The 22,502-nt window shown below is 44.0% G+C and overlaps 1 protein-coding gene across 1 annotated transcript in view; it reads right to left on the minus strand.

The window, feature by feature from the left end:
* Window positions 1-22,502, minus strand: part of LOC121372601 (small subunit processome component 20 homolog) — a 119,808-nt gene that overhangs the window by 39,655 nt on the left and 57,651 nt on the right. Inside the window, exons 41-53 of the mRNA XM_041499014.1 lie at window positions 20,567-20,838; window positions 18,727-18,833; window positions 18,266-18,486; window positions 17,728-17,867; window positions 16,771-16,927; window positions 15,210-15,308; window positions 14,498-14,665; window positions 13,298-13,464; window positions 12,396-12,540; window positions 11,975-12,091; window positions 11,131-11,301; window positions 10,182-10,313; window positions 9,583-9,693 (exon numbers count right to left, since the gene is read on the minus strand). Coding sequence (XP_041354948.1) covers window positions 9,583-9,693; window positions 10,182-10,313; window positions 11,131-11,301; window positions 11,975-12,091; window positions 12,396-12,540; window positions 13,298-13,464; window positions 14,498-14,665; window positions 15,210-15,308; window positions 16,771-16,927; window positions 17,728-17,867; window positions 18,266-18,486; window positions 18,727-18,833; window positions 20,567-20,838 — 2,007 coding nt within the window. The remainder of the gene's footprint in view (window positions 1-9,582; window positions 9,694-10,181; window positions 10,314-11,130; window positions 11,302-11,974; window positions 12,092-12,395; window positions 12,541-13,297; window positions 13,465-14,497; window positions 14,666-15,209; window positions 15,309-16,770; window positions 16,928-17,727; window positions 17,868-18,265; window positions 18,487-18,726; window positions 18,834-20,566; window positions 20,839-22,502) is intronic.

The following is a 22,502-nucleotide window of genomic DNA, read 5'->3' on the forward strand; positions in this document are numbered from 1 at the left end:
TGTCGAGAGGTGGGGTAAGCTGGACATACCGAGTGTGTGTGACAGCCAGGACATGTCGAGAGGTGGGGTAAGCTGGACATACCGAGTGTGTGTGACAGCCAGTACATGTCGAGAGGTGGGGTAAGCTGGACATACCGAGTGTGTGTGACAGCCAGTACATGTCGAGAGGTGGGGTAAGCTGGACATACCGAGTGTGTGTGACAGCCAGTACATGTCGAGAGGTGGGGTAACCTGGACATACCGAGTGTGTGTGACAGCCAGGACATGTCGAGAGGTGGTGTAAGCTGGACATACCGAGTGTGTGTGACAGCCAGGACATGTCGAGAGGTGGGATAAGCTGGACATACCGAGTGTGTGTGACAACCAGTACATGTCGAGAGGTGGGGTAAGCTGGACATACCGAGTGTGTGTGACAGCCAGTACATGTCGAGAGGTGGGGTAAGCTGTGTGTGTGACAGCCAGGACATGTCGAGAGGTGGGGTAAGCTGGACACACCGAGTGTGTGTGACAGCCAGTACATGTCGAGAGGTGGGGTAAGCTGTGTGTGTGACAGCCAGGAAATGTCGAGAGGTGGGGTAAGCTGGACATACCGAGTGTGTGTGACAGCCAGGACATGTCGAGAGGTGGGGTAAGCTGGACATACCGAGTGTGTGTGACAGCCAGTACATGTCGAGAGGTGGGGTAAGCTGTGTGTGTGACAGCCAGGACATGTCGAGAGGTGGGGTAAGCTGGACATACCGAGTGTGTGTGACAGCCAGTACATGTCGAGAGGTGGGGTAAGTTGGACATACCGAGTGTGTGTGACAGCCAGGACATGCCGAGAGGTGGGGTAAGCTGGACATACCGAGTGTGTGTGACAGCCAGGACATGGCGAGAGATGGGGTAAGCTGGACATACCGTGTGTGTGTGACAGCCAGTACATGTTGAGAGGTGGGGTAAGCTGGACATACCGAGTGTGTGTGACAGCCAGGACATGTCGAGAGATGGGGTAAGCTGGACATACCGAGTGTGTGTGACAGCCAGTACATGTCGAGAGGTGGGGTAAGCTGGACATACCGAGTGTGTGTGACAGCCAGTACATGTCGAGAGGTGGGGTAAGCTGGACATACCGAGTGTGTGTGACAGTCAGTACATGTCGAGAGGTGGGGTAAGCTGGACATACCGAGTGTGTGTGACAGCCAGGACATGTCGAGAGGTGGGGTAAGCTGGACATACCGAGTGTGTGTGACAGCCAGTACATGTCGAGAGGTGGGGTAAGCTGTGTGTGTGACAGCCAGGACATGTCGAGAGGTGGGGTAAGCTGGACATACTGAGTGTGTGTGACAGCTAGAACATGTCGAGAGGTGGGGTAAGCTGGACATACCGAGTGTGTGTGACAGCCAGTACATGTCGAGAGGTGGGGTAAGTTGGACATACCGAGTGTGTGTGACAGCCAGGACATGCCGAGAGGTGGGGTAAGCTGGACATACCGAGTGTGAGTGACAGCCAGGACATGTCGAGAGGTGGGATAAGCTGGACATACCGAGTGTGTGTGACAACCAGTACATGTCGAGAGGTGGGGTAAGCTGGACACATCGAGTGTGTGTGATAGCCAGTACATGTCGAGAGGTGGGGTAAGCTGTGTGTGTGACAGCCAGGACATGTCGAGAGGTGGGGTAAGCTGGACATACCGAGTGTGTGTGACAGCCAGTACATGTCGAGAGGTGGGGTAAGCTGGACATACCGTGTGTGTGTGACAGCCAGTACATGTCGAGAGGTGGGGTAAGCTGGACATACCGAGTGTGTGTGACAGCCAGTACATGTCGAGAGGTGGGGTAAGCTGGACATACCGAGTGTGTGTGACAGTCAGTACATGTCGAGAGATGGGGTAAGCTGGACATACCGAGTGTGTGTGACAGCCAGGACATGTCGAGAGGTGGGGTAAGCTGGACATACCGAGTGTGTGTGACAGCCAGTACATGTCGAGAGGTGGGGTAAGCTGTGTGTGTGACAGCCAGGACATGTCGAGAGGTGGGGTAAGCTGGACATACCGACTGTGTGTGACAGCCAGGACATGTCGAGAGGTGGGGTAAGCTGGACATACCGAGTGTGTGTGACAGCCAGTACATGTCGAGAGGTGGGGTAAGCTAGACATACCGAGTGTGTGTGTGACAGCCAGTACATGTCGAGAGGTGGGGTAAGCTGGACATACCGAGTGTGTGTGACAGCCAGTACATGTCAAGAGGTGGGGTAAGCTGGACATACCGAGTGTGTGTGACAGCCAGTACATGTCGAGAGGTGGGGTAAGCTGGACATACCGAGTGTGTGTGACAGCCAGTACATGTCGAGAGGTGGGGTAGTGGGATAAGCTGGACATACGGAGTGTGTGTGACAGCCAGGACATGTCGAGAGGTGGGGTAAGCTGGACATACCGAGTGTGTGTGACAGCCAGTACATGTCGAGAGGTGGGGTAAGCTGGACATACCGAGTGTGTGTGACAGCCAGGACATGTCGAGAGATGGGGTAAGCTGGACATACCGTGTGTGTGTGACAGCCAGTACATGTCGAGAGGTGGGGTAAGCTGGACATACCGAGTGTGTGTGACAGCCAGGACATGTCGAGAGATGGGGTAAGCTGGACATACCGAGTGTGTGTGACAGCCAGTACATGTCGAGAGGTGGGGTAAGCTGGACATACCGAGTGTGTGTGACAGCCAGTACATGTCGAGAGGTGGGGTAAGCTGGACATACCGAGTGTGTGTGACAGCCAGTACATGTCGAGAGGTGGGGTAAGCTGGACATACCGAGTGTGTGTGACAGCCAGGACATGTCGAGAGGTGGGGTAAGCTGGACATACCGAGTGTGTGTGACAGCCAGTACATGTCGAGAGGTGGGGTAAGCTGGACACATCGAGTGTGTGTGACAGCCAGTACGTGTCGAGAGGTGGGGTAAGCTGTGTGTGTGACAGCCAGGACATGTCGAGAGGTGGGGTAAGCTGGACATACCGAGTGTGTGTGACAGCCAGGACATGTCGAGAGGTGGGGTAAGCTGGACATACCGAGTGTGTGTGACAGCCAGGACATGTCGAGAGGTGGGGTAAGCTGGACATACCGAGTGTGTGTGACAGCCAGTACATGTCGAGAGGTGGGGTAAGCTAGACATACCGAGTGTGTGTGTGACAGCCAGTACATGTCGAGAGGTGGGGTAAGCTGGACATACCGAGTGTGTGTGACAGCCAGTACATGTCGAGAGGTGGGGTAAGCTGGACATACCGAGTGTGTGTGACAGCCAGTACATGTCGAGAGGTGGGGTAAGCTGGACATACCGAGTGTGTGTGACAGCCAGTACATGTCGAGAGGTGGGGTAGTGGGATAAGCTGGACATACGAGTGTGTGTGACAGCCAGGACATGTCGAGAGGTGGGGTAAGCTGGACATACCGAGTGTGTGTGACAGCCAGTACATGTCGAGAGGTGGGGTAAGCTGGACATACCGAGTGTGTGTGACAGCCAGGACATGTCGAGAGATGGGGTAAGCTGGACATACCGAGTGTGTGTGACAGCCAGTACATGTCGAGAGGTGGGGTAAGCTGGACATACCAAGTGTGTGTGACAGCCAGGACATGTCGAGAGATGGGGTAAGCTGGACATACCGAGTGTGTGTGACAGCCAGTACATGTCGAGAGGTGGGGTAAGCTGGACATACCGAGTGTGTGTGACAGCCAGTACATGTCGAGAGGTGGGGTAGTGGGATAAGCTGGACATACGGAGTGTGTGTGACAGCCAGGACATGTCGAGAGGTGGGGTAAGCTGGACATACCGAGTGTGTGTGACAGCCAGGACATGTCGAGAGATGGGGTAAGCTGGACATACCGTGTGTGTGTGACAGCCAGTACATGTCGAGAGGTGGGGTAAGCTGGACATACCGAGTGTGTGTGACAGCCAGGACATGTCGAGAGGTGGGGTAAGCTGGACATACCGAGTGTGTGTGACAGCCAGTACATGTCGAGAGGTGGGGTAAGCTGGACATACCGAGTGTGTGTGACAGCCAGTACATGGAGAGGTGGGGTAAGCTGGACATACCGAGTGTGTGTGACAGCCAGTACATGTCGAGAGGTGGGGTAAGCTGGACATACCGAGTGTGTGTGACAGCCAGGACGTCGAGAGGTGGGGTAAGCTGGACATACCGAGTGTGTGTGACAGCCAGTACATGTCGAGAGGTGGGGTAAGCTGGACACATCGAGTGTGTGTGACAGCCAGTACGTGTCGAGAGGTGGGGTAAGCTGTGTGTGTGACAGCCAGGACATGTCGAGAGGTGGGGTAAGCTGGACATACCGAGTGTGTATGACAGCCAGGACATGTCGAGAGGTGGGGTAAGCTGGACATACCGAGTGTGTGTGACAGCCAGGACATGTCGAGAGGTGGGGTAAGCTGGACATACCGAGTGTGTTTGACAGCCAGTACATGTCGAGAGGTGGGGTAAGCTAGACATACCGAGTGTGTGTGTGACAGCCAGTACATGTCGAGAGGTGGGGTAAGCTGGACATACCGAGTGTGTGTGACAGCCAGTACATGTCGAGAGGTGGGGTAAGCTGGACATACCGAGTGTGTGTGACAGCCAGTACATGTCGAGAGGTGGGGTAAGCTGGACATACCGAGTGTGTGTGACAGCCAGTACATGTCGAGAGGTGGGGTAGTGGGATAAGCTGGACATACGAGTGTGTGTGACAGCCAGGACATGTCGAGAGGTGGGGTAAGCTGGACATACCGAGTGTGTGTGTGACAGCCAGTACATGTCGAGAGGTGGGGTAAGCTGGACATACCGAGTGTGTGTGACAGCCAGTACATGTCGAGAGGTGGGGTAAGCTGGACATACCGAGTGTGTGTGACAGCCAGTACATGTCGAGAGGTGGGGTAAGCTGGACATACCGAGTGTCTGTGACAGCCAGTACATGTCGAGAGGTGGGGTAGTGGGATAAGCTGGACATACGAGTGTGTGTGACAGCCAGGACATGTCGAGAGGTGGGGTAAGCTGGACATACCGAGTGTGTGTGTGACAGCCAGTACATGTCGAGAGGTGGGGTAAGCTGGACATACCGAGTGTGTGTGACAGCCAGTACATGTCAAGAGGTGGGGTAAGCTGGACATACCGAGTGTGTGTGACAGCCAGTACATGTCGAGAGGTGGGGTAAGCTGGACATACCGAGTGTGTGTGACAGCCAGTACATGTCGAGAGGTGGGGTAGTGGGATAAGCTGGACATACGGAGTGTGTGTGACAGCCAGGACATGTCGAGAGGTGGGGTAAGCTGGACATACCGAGTGTGTGTGACAGCCAGTACATGTCGAGAGGTGGGGTAAGCTGGACATACCGAGTGTGTGTGACAGCCAGGACATGTCGAGAGATGGGGTAAGCTGGACATACCGTGTGTGTGTGACAGCCAGTACATGTCGAGAGGTGGGGTAAGCTGGACATACCGAGTGTGTGTGACAGCCAGGACATGTCGAGAGGTGGGGTAAGCTGGACATACCGAGTGTGTGTGACAGCCAGTACATGTCGAGAGGTGGGGTAAGCTGGACATACCGAGTGTGTGTGACAGCCAGTACATGTCGAGAGGTGGGGTAAGCTGGACATACCGAGTGTGTGTGACAGTCAGTACATGTCGAGAGGTGGGGTAAGCTGGACATACCGAGTGTGTGTGACAGCCAGGACATGTCGAGAGGTGGGGTAAGCTGGACATACCGAGTGTGTGTGACAGCCAGTACATGTCGAGAGGTGGGGTAAGCTGGACACATCGAGTGTGTGTGACAGCCAGTACGTGTCGAGAGGTGGGGTAAGCTGTGTGTGTGACAGCCAGGACATGTCGAGAGGTGGGGTAAGCTGGACATACCGAGTGTGTATGACAGCCAGGACATGTCGAGAGGTGGGGTAAGCTGGACATACCGAGTGTGTGTGACAGCCAGGACATGTCGAGAGGTGGGGTAAGCTGGACATACCGAGTGTGTGTGACAGCCAGTACATGTCGAGAGGTGGGGTAAGCTAGACATACCGAGTGTGTGTGTGACAGCCAGTACATGTCGAGAGGTGGGGTAAGCTGGACATACCGAGTGTGTGTGACAGCCAGTACATGTCGAGAGGTGGGGTAAGCTGGACATACCGAGTGTGTGTGACAGCCAGTACATGTCGAGAGGTGGGGTAAGCTGGACATACCGAGTGTGTGTGACAGCCAGTACATGTCGAGAGGTGGGGTAGTGGGATAAGCTGGACATACGAGTGTGTGTGACAGCCAGGACATGTCGAGATGTGGGGTAAGCTGGACATACCGAGTGTGTGTGACAGCCAGTACATGTCGAGAGGTGGGGTAAGCTGGACATACCGAGTGTGTGTGACAGCCAGGACATGTCGAGAGATGGGGTAAGCTGGACATACCGAGTGTGTGTGACAGCCAGTACATGTCGAGAGGTGGGGTAAGCTGGACATACCAAGTGTGTGTGACAGCCAGGACATGTCGAGAGATGGGGTAAGCTGGACATACCGAGTGTGTGTGACAGCCAGTACATGTCGAGAGGTGGGGTAAGCTGGACATACCGAGTGTGTGTGACAGCCAGTACATGTCGAGAGGTGGGGTAAGCTGGACATACCGAGTGTGTGTGACAGCCAGTACATGTCGAGAGGTGGGGTAGTGGGATAAGCTGGACATACGGAGTGTGTGTGACAGCCAGGACATGTCGAGAGGTGGGGTAAGCTGGACATACCGAGTGTGTGTGACAGCCAGTACATGTCGAGAGGTGGGGTAAGCTGGACATACCGAGTGTGTGTGACAGCCAGGACATGTCGAGAGATGGGGTAAGCTGGACATACCGTGTGTGTGTGACAGCCAGTACATATCGAGAGGTGGGGTAAGCTGGACATACCGAGTGTGTGTGACAGCCAGGACATGTCGAGAGGTGGGGTAAGCTGGACATACCGAGTGTGTGTGACAGCCAGTACATGTCGAGAGGTGGGGTAAGCTGGACATACCGAGTGTGTGTGACAGCCAGTACATGGAGAGGTGGGGTAAGCTGGACATACCGAGTGTGTGTGACAGCCAGTACATGTCGAGAGGTGGGGTAAGCTGGACATACCGAGTGTGTGTGACAGCCAGGACATGTCGAGAGGTGGGGTAAGCTGGACATACCGAGTGTGTGTGACAGCCAGTACATGTCGAGAGGTGGGGTAAGCTGGACACATCGAGTGTGTGTGACAGCCAGTACGTGTCGAGAGGTGGGGTAAGCTGTGTGTGTGACAGCCAGGACATGTCGAGAGGTGGGGTAAGCTGGACATACCGAGTGTGTATGACAGCCAGGACATGTCGAGAGGTGGGGTAAGCTGGACATACCGAGTGTGTGTGACAGCCAGGACATGTCGAGAGGTGGGGTAAGCTGGACATACCGAGTGTGTTTGACAGCCAGTACATGTCGAGAGGTGGGGTAAGCTAGACATACCGAGTGTGTGTGTGACAGCCAGTACATGTCGAGAGGTGGGGTAAGCTGGACATACCGAGTGTGTGTGACAGCCAGTACATGTCGAGAGGTGGGGTAAGCTGGACATACCGAGTGTGTGTGACAGCCAGTACATGTCGAGAGGTGGGGTAAGCTGGACATACCGAGTGTGTGTGACAGCCAGTACATGTCGAGAGGTGGGGTAGTGGGATAAGCTGGACATACGAGTGTGTGTGACAGCCAGGACATGTCGAGAGGTGGGGTAAGCTGGACATACCGAGTGTGTGTGTGACAGCCAGTACATGTCGAGAGGTGGGGTAAGCTGGACATACCGAGTGTGTGTGACAGCCAGTACAGTGTCATGTCGAGAGGTGGGGTAAGCTGGACATACCGAGTGTGTGACAGCCAGTACATGTCGAGAGGTGGGGTAAGCTGGACATACCGAGTGTGTGTGACAGCCAGTACATGTCGAGAGGTGGGGTAGTGGGATAAGCTGGACATACGAGTGTGTGTGACAGCCAGGACATGTCGAGAGGTGGGGTAAGCTGGACATACCGAGTGTGTGTGTGACAGCCAGTACATGTCGAGAGGTGGGGTAAGCTGGACATACCGAGTGTGTGTGACAGCCAGTACATGTCGAGAGGTGGGGTAAGCTGGACATACCGAGTGTGTGTGACAGCCAGTACATGTCGAGAGGTGGGGTAGTGGGATAAGCTGGACATACGAGTGTGTGTGACAGCCAGGACATGTCGAGAGGTGGGGTAAGCTGGACATACCGAGTGTGTGTGTGACAGCCAGTACATGTCGAGAGGTGGGGTAAGCTGGACATACCGAGTGTGTGTGACAGCCAGTACATGTCGAGAGGTGGGGTAAGCTGGACATACCGAGTGTGTGTGACAGCCAGTACATGTCGAGAGGTGGGGTAAGCTGGACATACCGAGTGTGTGTGACAGCCAGTACATGTCGAGAGGTGGGGTAGTGGGATAAGCTGGACATACGAGTGTGTGTGACAGCCAGGACATGTCGAGAGGTGGGGTAAGCTGGACATACCGAGTGTGTGTGACAGCCAGTACATGTCGAGAGGTGGGGTAAGCTGGACATACCGAGTGTGTGTGACAGCCAGGACATGTCGAGAGATGGGGTAAGCTGGACATACCGAGTGTGTGTGACAGCCAGTACATGTCGAGAGGTGGGGTAAGCTGGACATACCAAGTGTGTGTGACAGCCAGGACATGTCGAGAGATGGGGTAAGCTGGACATACCGAGTGTGTGTGACAGCCAGTACATGTCGAGAGATGGGGTAAGCTGGACATACCGAGTGTGTGTGACAGCCAGTACATGTCGAGAGGTGGGGTAAGCTGGACATACCGAGTGTGTGTGACAGCCAGTACATGTCGAGAGGTGGGGTAAGCTGGACATACCGAGTGTGTGTTACAGCCAGTACATGTCGAGAGGTGGGGTAAGCTGGACATACCGAGTGTGTGTGACAGTCAGTACATGTCGAGAGGTGGGGTAAGCTGGACATACGGAGTGTGTGTGACAGCCAGGACATGTCGAGAGGTGGGGTAAGCTGGACATACCGAGTGTGTGTGACAGCCAGTACATGTCGAGAGGTGGGGTAAGCTGTGTGTGTGACAGCCAGTACATGTCGAGAGGTGGGTTAAGCTGGACATACGAAGTGTGTGTGACAGCCAGGACATGTTCAGAGGGCAAGTTAGCTTTCAGGATGGGGTAACTGGAAAATGATGACCAGGGTAGATGGGGACTCTTTACAGGGTGGGGCTCTAATAGGGGATGCTGAATTCAATACAAAAAACCCACAAAAACTCTCTACTCGTTTCATTAAACCTGTTCAGTATATATATATATATATATATATATATATATTGTCCGAGGGCCCAGTTTGGATTTCAGTGTTAGGCATATGAGTGAATACACAAGTTTAATAGTGTAACCAACCTGTCGACACTGTAACTGCATGTGTGCAAATGCACTAGTCCAAAAGTGTAACCAACCTGTCGACATTGTAACCGCATGTGTGCAAATACACAAGTCTAATAGTGTAACCAATCTGTCAACATTGTAACCGCATGTGTGCAAATACACAAGTCTAATAGTGTAACCAACCTGTCGACATTGTAACCGCATGTGTGCATTATCAGCAACTATAGCTTCCTTCTCCACTTTGTCCATGAGACTATGAAGTTCTGGAACATCAAGCTTCCTCGACAATATGGCCTGCAAGACATAACATCGTGTGGTATACAACTCTTACTGTATTTAGTAGTTCATTAACTGTAGCCTTTTGAACAGATAAAATATACAGACAAACATAAACACTCAAGTTTAATGTTGTTTTGTTTAACGACATCACTAGAGCTCATTGATTTATTAATCATCGGCTATTGGATGTCAAACATTTGGTAATTCTGACATATAGTCTTTTTTCATTAGTAGCAAGGGATCTTTTATATGCACCATCCCACAGACAGGATAGCACATACCATGGCCTTTGATATACCAGTTGTGGTGAACTGGCTGGGACAAGAAATAGCTAAATGGGCCCACCAACTGGAATCGATCCTAGACTGACCATAATGTGCAGATAACCTTTGAAATTTAGTACATGTTCCTTTAAATGAATTAACATTCTGTATTGTTGTAGGTTGATGACTTCAGTACTTATTTAACAAGCATTAGTAAAGTAAGTGTAAAATATAAAATACCTTAAGAAGTACGAATGCAGAGCTCTGTCGGGTGTAGTCGTACAGATCCTCTTCACAAAATGTCAACAGAACGTGCAGTTTTGACGTGTCGATCTTATAAAACTTTACCTCTCTCAGCAACACAGTGACACACTAAAACAGATTGTGTCAATCAATAAACTATATTGCTGAACACAGAGATTTGCTTACATTTGTATCTTCCACACTTTAGAATTAACAGAGTGAGTAATTTCAATAAAAAGAAATTGAGAGTTTAGGATTAATAGGTTCTTAGAATGGTAATACATTGTAAAATTAATAGTAATAAACTGGAATGTGTTATATCATTTACTATTATATAATATCAAACATTTAACACAGGGATGCAAGTCAAAACACCAATAACATACAGGTACAAATTCAGAATGGACTGTTCATGGGTGCTTCCTAAAAAACCCACTAATAATCAAATCTACTGTATCAATTCACACGGCATCCTGACCATCCACAATATAAAGTAAAGTTTGTTTTATTTAACGACGCCACTAGAGCACATTGATTTTTTTATCTTATCATCGGCTATTAGACGTCAAACATATGGTCATTCTGACACTGTTTTTAGAGGAAACCCGCTGTCGCCACATAGGCTACTCTTTTTACGACAGGCAACAAGGGATCTTTTATTTGCGCTTCCCACAGGCAGGATAGCACAAACCATGGCCTTTGTTGAACCAGTTATGGATCACTGGTCGGTGCAAGTGGTTTACACCTACCCATTGAGCCTTGCGGAGCACTCACTCAGGGTTATCCACAATATGCACAGGAATGAAAGCTCAATTAATCAAAGATCACATCAGTGCCATTAAGCACTCACTGCAAAGACAATGTAATCCTCAGCTATCAGCAATTAAGTCATGCACATGATGTTGAAAATCTTATCATATATGTTTCTCAAAACATAACCTCTTACCTTAAAACAGGTGAACACCAGCTCCAAGTTGTCTCCCTTGGCAGCCCCTGCAGTTGCGTAATTCTTGAGCAAGACAAACAATCCATTGACAATCTTCTCAATGTGGATTTTCAATGACGGAAGGGGAAACTTCAGTAACCACAACAAACAGCGCATACTGTAGGTGTTGATCTAAATAAAAATATAATATTTTAACATACAGGGTATATATCATTTGTTCAAAATACACCCATCACACATACATCTATTATGTTGTCTAGCTAATATACTTAAATTATAAATACTGTTGATCTGAAGTAAAACATAACCGTGTAAATATTGCAGTTACATGCTTTTTGTTTAACAACACCACTAGAGCACATTGATTTATTAATCATTGGCTGTTGAATGTCAAACAATTGGTAATTTTGACATATAGTCTTAAAAAGAAACCAGCTACAATTTTCCATTAGTAGCAAGGGACCTTTTATACGCACAATCCCACAGACAGGATAACACATACCACAGCCTTTGATATACCAGTCGTGGTGCACTGGCTTGAATAAAACATAGTGCAATGGCCCCACCAGCGGGGATCGATCCTAAACCGACCGTGCATCAGGCGAGCGCTTTACCACTGGCCTATGTCCTGCTATACCACACACGTTACTCAGGACAGGACAACACATACCACACCATCTGAGGCATTAGTCATGGAGCACTGGCTGGGATTGGAAAAATATGTAGACCCATCACAGCTGTACCATTAAACTATGTCCCACCCTCTGATCCACGGTCGACAGATAGCTGCATTACTGATTTCAAATTAAGTTTTTTACATCCAAGTTAAATGCAGGTCATTTACTTTTATGTGTTTGGATTCCAGACAGTCAGCCAGAGGACCAATCAGTGGATCCAGAAGCTGCAGATGCTGGTTGTCACTGGCAACCAGAGATGATCTCTTCAAGCACAAGTAAAGAAGCTGAAATATCAAGACATTTTTTAACGGTCATCATACAATAATATATCATCTGACTTCTAACTTGTTACTGAACAAAAAACACAAACAATTATTTGAAGTCATCTTTGTATTCTCAATGGTTGTATATACATAATTGCATTTAAAACAAATTATTCATTTACTACTAATTTACTTTTGCCTCTGACTTTCAAATTTTTATTGAACAAAAAATAGAACATTTTTATTTAAATTTTATTAACTGACCGTTTAAAATTTTAAATATTTGGTACACCAAATTGTAGTTTGATATTGAGCTGACACTAACCTGGAGTCCAAACTCGACAATCACATGGATGTTTGTCTTCTTTGCTGTCTTCGGTTTATCACCTCCGCGGGGAAGAGCTGGCTGTAGCAGTAAACAGCTTGGAGGTTGAATTCTGGGGTCAAGGGCCTTCTTTCTGGGTTTTTCTCTAAACAAACAACAACAAAAATACACAACTAGTATATACAAAATCTATATATATTATATCACATTAGACAAAATGAGATTATTAGTTAACAATGAAAACACTCGAGTTTGAGACATAGATGAGGATGTGTTCTATAGATCTCTCAAAGACAGATAAAACGTTTCTTTCTCTCACCTTATAATCCCTTGAGAAACAAGAGAAAATGTTGAGTGTGTGGAGTGTTTTCCAATTAATTTTTTCACTTTAAAAGAAAATTTATTTTTCAGATTTCTAGAACTGCTATGTAGATTTGTTTAAATTTATCATCTGAAATTAATTTCCATTGCTCACCTGCTATTTCCAAACAGACAGGCTTGCATTATGACCAACAGATTACCACTATATTACTAGGAATATTTCTCACATTGTTTGATCTTGCAGAGTGTGAACGGGGTCAAAGGTCAAGGTGTGAATGAAATTATTAACTATAAATTTTAAATTATAAAATTAATAATTAAGTTTCTTATTATGGTTTGATCTTGAACGGTGTCAAAGGTCAGTGTCAATGAAATTATTAACTACAAATCATATTATTGACATTTCTCACTTGGTTTGGTCTTGCAGTGTGTGAACTGTATCAAAGGTCAGGGTGTGAATGAAATCATTAACTACAAATATTACTAAAGCTTCTCACCTGGTTTGGTCTTGCAGCATGTAAAGGGTGTCAAAGGTCAGTGTGTGAATGAAATCAACTATAATCATATTAAAAGTTTCTCACTTGGTTTGGTCTTGCAGCGTGTGAACGGTGTCAAAGGTCAGTGTGTGAATGAAGAGCATGAGCGTCTCGATGGGTATAGACTTGTTTTCCATCAGGCCGTGCGAGATCTTACGTAGGATGTCCTGAACCTTCTGAGCTACCTTGTGACTGTGTGTGCTCTCCAGGATCTGTAACACAAGACACCATACTGTCACAGACCACTGACCTGTTACATGGCCTAACAAAGTATTACTTAAAAATATATATTTGATTTGTCCCTAAATGTACTTTATTCAACCATCTACGTAACCACCATACTCCACTTATTAATGATATTTTGTAAAAATAATTGAATTATGGCAATGGTCCACAATTAAAAAACTAACATTGCTGAGAGGATTGACATGGATTTTACTCCATCATGATGTAGTTAAAGTGATGCAATAGTTAGATTAGGTCTGTAAAAATTAATGTAATTTTTATTGATTATTCATTAAAAGAGAAATAAGGTCCTTAAATCTGTGACACTATGCCTTTAAGGGACAGTTGATGTGACGGTCAGGGGGTTTTATCGGTTGGGTTTTTTATCCCTCTGTCCCTTTTCCTTTTACTCCTTTCAATTCCATCTCATTTCTTCCTGATCTGGCAACTCCTCCTATCTTTCAACTTCTTTTGCTGTCCACCTCCACATCCCAGTTCTTGTCTCTCCAACCACGACAGGTATTTGTCTCTTGTGGCTATCCATGCCACACACCTGTCATTCCTCATCTGCTTTTAGCTGTCAGAGTAGTCTGACCACTTTGAAGAGTGTTCAGCAGTTACTTTTGCCATTAAAGTTGCACTTGTAACCACCTACTATGCTCACCTACTACTGGCAGTATGAAAATTAATTAAGGGACAAATGATGTGACGTTCAGTTTTTGCTAAATTAAAAAAATATGATAAAACACAACACTACTATAAATATTCATTTCAATTAATACTTTGATAGTTTTTTTCCTAAACCAACCAGTGCCTCACATGTGATATTATCAAAGACCATATAAGTCTGGAAAAATGTACATAATAGTTAATGGAAAAATATACTGAGTTTCCTCTAAGACATCCAATAGCCAATGATTAAAATAAATCAATGTGCTCTAGAGGTGTCTTTAAACAAAACAATGATACTATGGATCAAAGTTGTTTCTATTGGTGGTGTTACTAACAGAATCTACTCACGTCTTTCACCGGTGCTATTAGGCGCATCAGACAGCCGTGTCCGATGTACTGCGCGACGATCTGGTAGGAGTCGTAACTCTTGGTCGTGCGCGCCTCAAACGTCTTCGCGGCGATCTCCTGGACATCCTTCTCCTCAGACGCAGTGCCAAACAACTCCTCGGTGAAAATCTGAAACGCAGACATTAATAAACACAATTAATCATGTTACTTTACAGAGTAAGTCTACTATTAATTATAAAATAAAGTTATTTTATAACTATATTTCATAATATACTTTTAAAATAGCAACAAATGTTTCTACGATTCCAATAGTTTGTTGCATTTTGTTAATTAAAGGCCATACCCTTTTGAAAATAAATTTGCAAAACTGTCAACAATAAAGTTAGTTCAGCATCAACAGAGTATTTTTGAAGTAAATGTGGGTGTTTTACTCATTTGCTTCAGGCCTCTCCATTTGACAATATTAGGAGATAAATCTACTGCACTCCTAATAATTACATCAGGTGATAAATTTCAAATAATGACACATACTACATTCACCACTTTCCATCTTTGGGAGATTATGAAGCGAGCACTATTAATTGCTCATCTCTCATGGTTTACAAGTGATACAGTAATATTCAGTTCTAAATACACACACATCAAATGAATGACCACAAGTTGAAATGCTGTTTGTTGTGTGCGGCAGTTTTAGCACTATATCTCAGCTTACCTCCAGCAGGTTGTGAAGAGCTGCGTCCAGGTCACCCGCCTCGATTATTGGAGACATGTGTTTCAACAGAAAGTGCACTGTGTAGCCAAGAACGTGAACCTATTAAAAATAACAGATAATACAGAATAAAAACACTACAACAATTAAACACAAAACATGAACCTAGCAATTGTTTTTAAAATTAGATAATAGTATTAATAATAATTAATAATCCTGAAAACATTCATAAATGATACCACTGAAATGATTATAAACCATGAAAGAATATGAATTATTGCTGAATAATAGACATATTCTGATATCTTGTCAAGTGAGAGGATATACACATTACTTAGTTTACTAATGTAAAAAAAAACATATATGATAATGAACAATAACAATTAAATAGAATTATCAATTCTAAATTAACAAAAATCAGAAATGTGACATACATAGTATAAATATCATTATATTAAACTTTAAATAATTTTCAGGAGTCGGACATAACTCACCTCTTGAGTATTCCCTTCATCTCGGACAGGATGTAGGGTAAGTAGTGTGGACCTGATACCCCATCTTGAGTTTCCCTTCATCTCAAACATAACTCACCTGATACCCCCTCTGGAGTTTCCCTTCATCTCAAACATAACTCACCTGATACCCCCTCTTGAGTTTCCCTTCATCTCAAACATAACTCACCTGATACCCCCTCTTGAGTATTCCCTTTATCTCAAACATAACTCACCTGATACCCCCTCTGGAGTTTCCCTTCATCTCAAACATAACTCACCTGATACCCCCTCTGGTCACCTGATACCCCCTCTGGAGTTTCCCTTCATCTCAAACATAACTCACCTGATACCCCCTCTTGAGTTTCCCTTCATCTCAAACATAACTCAGCTCATACCCCCTCTTGAGTTTCCCTTCATCTCAAACATAACTCACCTGATACCCCCTCTTGAGTTTCCCTTCATCTCAAACATAACTCACCTCATACCCCCTCTTGTGTTTCCCTTCATCTCAAACATAACTCACCTGATACCCCCTCTTGAATATTCCCTTTATCTCAAACATAACTCATCTGATACCCCCTCTTGAGTTTCCCTTCATCTCAAACATAACTCACCTGATACCCCCTCTTGAGAATTCCCTTTATCTCAAACATATCTCACCTCATACCCCCTCTTGAGTTTCCCTTCATCTCAAACATAACTCACCCAATACCCCCTCTTGAGAATTCCCTTTATCTCAAACATAACTCACCTCATACCTCTTCTTGAGTTTCCCTTCATCCCAAACATAACTCACCTAATACCCCCTCTTGAGTATTCCCTTCATCCCAAACTTAACTCACCCGATACCCCCTCTTGAGTACTCCCTTCATCCCAAACATAACTCACCTAATACCCCCCTCTTGAGTATTCCCTTCATCCCAAACATAACTCACCTGATACCCCCTCTTGAGTATTCCCTTCATCCCAAACCTAACTCACCTGATACCCCCTCTTGAGTATTCCCTTTATCTCAAACATAACTCACCTGATACCCTCTTGAGTTTCCCTTCATCTCAAACATAACTCACCTGATACCCCCTCTTGAGTATTCCCTTCATCTCGGACAGGATGTAGGGTAAGTAGCGAGGACCGAGGGTCAGACTCATTTTCAACAGGGTGTCCCTAGCCGTCTGTCGAATATCTCTCGCACGAGACTTCAGGAAGTGACACACTTTCAAAAGGATGCTAAAATTAATAGGAGAGTTGCACTATTATTCATTGTGATGGCATTAATTATTGAACAAGATCAATAATAAGTCAATAATTTTTCAACCCTCGAGATAGTCAGGAGTGTAAGAGGATAATGCTTTTTAATGTTGTGAAAATTGATTCTGTACTTTTTTTGAGTTTGTCATATTCCAGGGTTGTAAACTGTTAATCCCACAAATTAATAATAATAAAAAATGTTTTACTAGATACAAATGAAAATCAAAGGTACAGCAGACGATACATTCATATACTGATGGAAAGAATTAAGAGAACAGGTAGTAACTGACTGGAAGCAAACCACCAGCCAGTGTCAGGAAGTTAACTGTGTTACTGGCAGTTAGTCCCACAGTACCGACATTCAATCACACATTTCTTTTCTGCAACACTGTATAATTTGTTGTGCTTAAACATCCAATGATTGTTTTAATATTGATAAACATTCAAAGGTATTGCAAAACCTACACTTAAATTTTATTTAGCTTGAGTAATGCCTAGTAAGCATTCATTCACTATTTTATTGTTGACAAAAATTAAAAGGTACTGCAGAACTTGCTCTTTTTGTTCATTTTGATTAACAAAGTATATTTGTAAAGCATGACATCTTCTCTCCAGAAGATCAAATAAAATTTATACTTTAATTTTATTTAGTTTTAGCAATGCTTAAGCATTCATTCATTGCTTTATTATGGTAAAAAATTCAAAGGTGCTGCAGACAAAACACTCAAAGTTTGTTCCATTTGAGGACCACAGTATAATTTTACAGCAGAACGCCTTACCCGGGCAGGTTCCTCTCAAGCGAGCCGTGCGGTAGATTCTGGAGGAGTTTCACCATGGCCAGCGCGAGTGGCACTCGTAGAATCTCCTCATCTTCAACATACTTCGATCTCACGGACTTGTGCTCACTGTCACTGCGCGCCTGGTCAACACAGAAATAGTAATAATTGAGAGTAATTTGCTTTTTATTACTTGTAATCCTAATATTATATTTTACACTTTGTATTTTTCAATATCTTACTAAGGGGCAACTCGGGTGAAATAAACTGAACTTCACCTTATTTAAGAACACACATAATTGAGGCAATTTTTTAAACTGACTTTCTATACGTACATCATCTGTTATCCATCGTACGTCATCCATTATTTGTCCATCTGACATGTGACATTTATCGTATGAAAAAAACTCCAACTAACAACACATCTAGGAGCCTTTGTGGCTGCAATACCATACAGTAGGTGCTTAATTAATGTCCAGGTGTAAATCTTATACAAACAGCAATTGACAGATGGGTTCGGTCTATAGACTTTACTACTTACCTTCTGAGTGAGGACTTTGTGAAGTTGTGGAATAATAACATGAAGAATCTGGACGTGGATTTTCGTTGCTAGGTTACTAGAACAGAGCTGCTTTCCACCCGCTGTTAGAGATTTCTGTGTGGTGTTTCCTCCTTCGTCTTTGCTGTCCGTTTCATCTTCATCAGCCTTGACTGCAGCGTCCATTGTGGAAGTGTCTGCAGGTATCTCATCTGGTGTAACTTCTACAATAAATTTGTTTTGCAAAATTTATAATCATACAAAATCAATAGGTGATAAAATACTGAACTAAAACTAAAATTACTGAATATTTGTGAATAAATTACTTTCATACAAATATATCATCTACAAAAGGACCGTGTACACATTATTCAACATACAAGGCCCTCTCTGTTAGACCTGATTGAACAAGAGTTGTTTCTAACTGTAAAACTTGACAAACGTCCAGTGTAAAGCTGACAAACCTGGATCTTCAGCCATCTTGTCCTGCACAGCAGCAGGAGCCTTGCTCATGTGATGTCCAGACTGAGTCAGGTCGAAGTGAAACGCATCCAGGATCGAGACAATCACTCTAAAAACACACAATAATTAAATAACCAAGTTGAGATTCTTTTTACTCTTTTATTTTTCTGTTTAACACTACCACTACAACAGATTGATTAATTAATCATCTGCTATTGGGTGGCAAACATTTGGTAATTCTGACACAAAGGGCTGAATTTACAAAGCTGGTTTATGACTTACACGCATGTAACTAAATGCATATACAATGCTTAAACACCTGGGTTTACACAAAATAGGCTTCATAAATTCGGGCCACAGTCTTTAGGGAAAACTCTGTATGTTTCCATTAGTAGCAAACAATCTTTTATATGAACTTTCCTCACAGACAGGACAGCACATACAAAGGCCTTTGATACATACCAATCATGGGGCACTGGTTTAATCTAAAAAAAAAGAAAATAATTAGAGAAAGAGTCCACCGAAGGGGTTTGAGCCTTGAACCCTTTCACCTCAGGAGAATACTCTACCAACTGACCTACATTCGTAACCTTCACCTTCAGCTGTATCAGAGACAAACTGCACACACACTTGACAGTCAATATGTGGATAAGACTGGGTCCTGATGTAGTCCAGTGGTAAAGCACTCAAATGAGGTGTGATGGCTTGTAGAATTCATCACCCCAGAGGACCTATTGGGTTTTGTTTTCCCAACCCCAGCCAGTATCCCACAAACGCTAAATTAAAGGCCATGTGTGGAAAAGGTCATGCTGCTATTCATGAGTATGTCGAGTTGTGGCAGCAGGTTTCCATTCCCTAACTTTTTAACATGTTCCTATACCACAGAGGTTTCAAGCATGTCTGCCCTGGAGTTCGACCTCTGAGAGGCCAGGGGCCCAACCCGGGGCAGATGCAGGTTTCCTCTTTAATTATCCAACATTAAAATAGTCATGTTCAGACACCAATTAGCCATAGTTTAAAATGTGCTGAGGTGTTGTTATATTCCTTTCCTTTTCTTTTCCTACAAGACCTGACTTTGTATAGATTAAATCTAAATCATTCACTTTCTGAATCCATCTTAATTATGAAAATAATTACAGGTTCATTTAATGAAACAATAAAAATACTTTTAAATTAGAATATTTTTTGAAAAATAAGTTATAATATTAATTTTTTTATCGACATCAAACAACTTACCCAGTATATAACAATAATTCTGAAGAATTAAATGGCTCACCTATCAAAAAACATTTCATTAACTATAACGAACTTATACAACTATAAACCACGTTTCAATGATATTGGACTTATATTTTGTGAAAAACTGATCTAAACATAAAACTTTTATGTTAAACTTTAATGCCACCAGAAAAGCAATACCTATATCTCACCTTTCTACTTCATCAAAGTGAGACAATAATCTACACTACTTTAAAAAGTTAATGAAAAATTAGATGTAATGATAAAAAGAGAGAAAAAAAAAGAAATGTTTTATTTAACGACGCACTCAACATTGTATTTACGGTGTTAAGGACCACACAGATATTGAGAGGAAACCCGTTGTCGCCACTTCATGGGCTACTCTTTTTGATTAGCAGCAAGGGATGTTTTATATGCACCATCCCACAGACAGGGTAGTACATACCACAGCCTTTGACATACCAGTCGTGGTGCACTGGCTGGAACGAGAAATAGCCCAATGGGCCCACCGACGGGGATCGATCCCATCTTGACCGCACATCGAGCGAGTGCTGTACCCCTTAGACATAATAATGAATGAACAGTAGTCCTGTAGACATTTACCTTACAAGCAGCTTCTGACTTTCCAGCCTCTTTGGCAACAAGCCAAGAAAAAACTTGAGGTGACTGGAATACAGTTGCCATGGCAACAGCCTACAGAGGACTCCAATGAGTGGGACCGCGGCGTCATGGAGGACGGAGAGTTTTGCGTAGATCGGGTCAAGAATGAAAGTCGTGGCGATCGGCCAGAAGTACGACATGATCATCTCTCGGCGGAAGCTGTGGTGTTCTAACAGCATCATCAGTTTCCTCAGCGCTCTCGCCCGCCGGTGGACCTTTAACATGACAAGTCAAGCAAATAGAATACAGACAATCTTCAAAATTATTTAAATCAAACAGTTTCCTTAAAGGGACAGACCCTAGTTTTTAAACACTACAGCATATTTTTCACAATTAGAGCCGTTTATGATAACTGAAATCAAACATTACTTATATTTTATTGTTTAGATTATTCATTTCCGTACAACTGAAGTGTTTCTGGTCATCCTGGTGTGTCTAATACCACAAACTGCATTTTTTCATATTTTTAAAAACGCAGGTGCGTCCGAGAAGTTACGGTTATGTAGTCGTGTTTTAGACTATTTTAAAAGGTATTTCAACATCACAGACTCATTTCATTCTGTTGTATCCAAATTTGTTACATGTTGGGAAATTAACCAAACCATTTTTAAGGGTTGAAACTAGGGTCTAGGTGAAAAATATACCTTAGCGTTTAAAAACTAGGGTCTGTGTGAAAAATATACCTTAGTGTTTAAAAACTAGGGTCTAGGTGAAAAATATACCTTAGTGTTTAAAAATTAGGGTCTAGGTGAAAAATATACCTTAGTGTTTAAAAACTAGGGTCTAGGTGAAACAATATACCTTAGTGTTTAAAAACTAGGGTCTAGGTGAAAAATATACCTTAGTGTTTAAAAACTAGGGTCTAGGTGAAACAATATACCTTAGTGTTTAAAAACTAGGGTCTAGGTGAAAAATATACCTTAGTGTTTAAAAACTAGGGATTAGGTGAAACAATATACCTTAGTGTTTAAAAACTAGGGTCTAGGTGAAAAATATACCTTAGTGTTTAAAAACTAGGGTCTGTGTGAAAAATATACCTTAGTGTTTAAAAACTAGGGTCTGTGTGAAAAATATACCTTAGTGTTTAAAAACTAGGGTCTAGGTGAAAAATATACCTTAGTGTTTAAAAACTAGGGTCTGTGTGAAAAATATACCTTAGTGTTTAAAAACTAGGGTCTAGGTGAAAAATATACCTTAGTGTTTAAAAACTAGGGTCTAGGTGAAAAATATACCTTAGTGTTTAAAAACTAGGGTCTGTGTGAAAAATATACCTTAGTGTTTAAAAACTAGGGTCTGTGTGAAAAATATACCTTAGTGTTTAAAAACTAGGGTCTAGGTGAAACAATATACCTTAGTGTTTAAAAACTAGGGTCTGTGTAAAAAATATACCTTAGTGTTTAAAAACTAGGGTCTAGGTGAAACAATATACCTTAGTGTTTAAAAACTAGGGTCTAGGTGAAAAATATACCTTAGTGTTTAAAAACTAGGGTCTAGGTGAAACAATATACCTTAGTGTTTAAAAACTAGGGTCTAGGTGAAAAATATACCTTAGTGTTTAAAAACTAGGGATTAGGTGAAACAATATACCTTAGTGTTTAAAAACTAGGGTCTAGGTGAAAAATATACCTTAGTGTTTAAAAACTAGGGTCTGTGTGAAAAATATACCTTAGTGTTTAAAAACTAGGGTCTAGGTGAAACAATATACCTTAGTGTTTAAAAACTAGGGTCTAGGTAAAACAATATACCTTAGTGTTTAAAAACTAGGGTCTAGGTGAAACAATATACCTTAGTGTTTAAAAACTAGGGTCTAGGTGAAACAATATGCCTTAGTGTTTAAAAACTAGGGTCTAGGTGAAACAATATACCTTAGTGTTTAAAA

The sequence above is a fragment of the Gigantopelta aegis genome, chromosome 4 (genome assembly GCF_016097555.1).
Source record: "Gigantopelta aegis isolate Gae_Host chromosome 4, Gae_host_genome, whole genome shotgun sequence".
Classification (NCBI taxonomy): domain Eukaryota; kingdom Metazoa; phylum Mollusca; class Gastropoda; order Neomphalida; family Peltospiridae; genus Gigantopelta; species Gigantopelta aegis.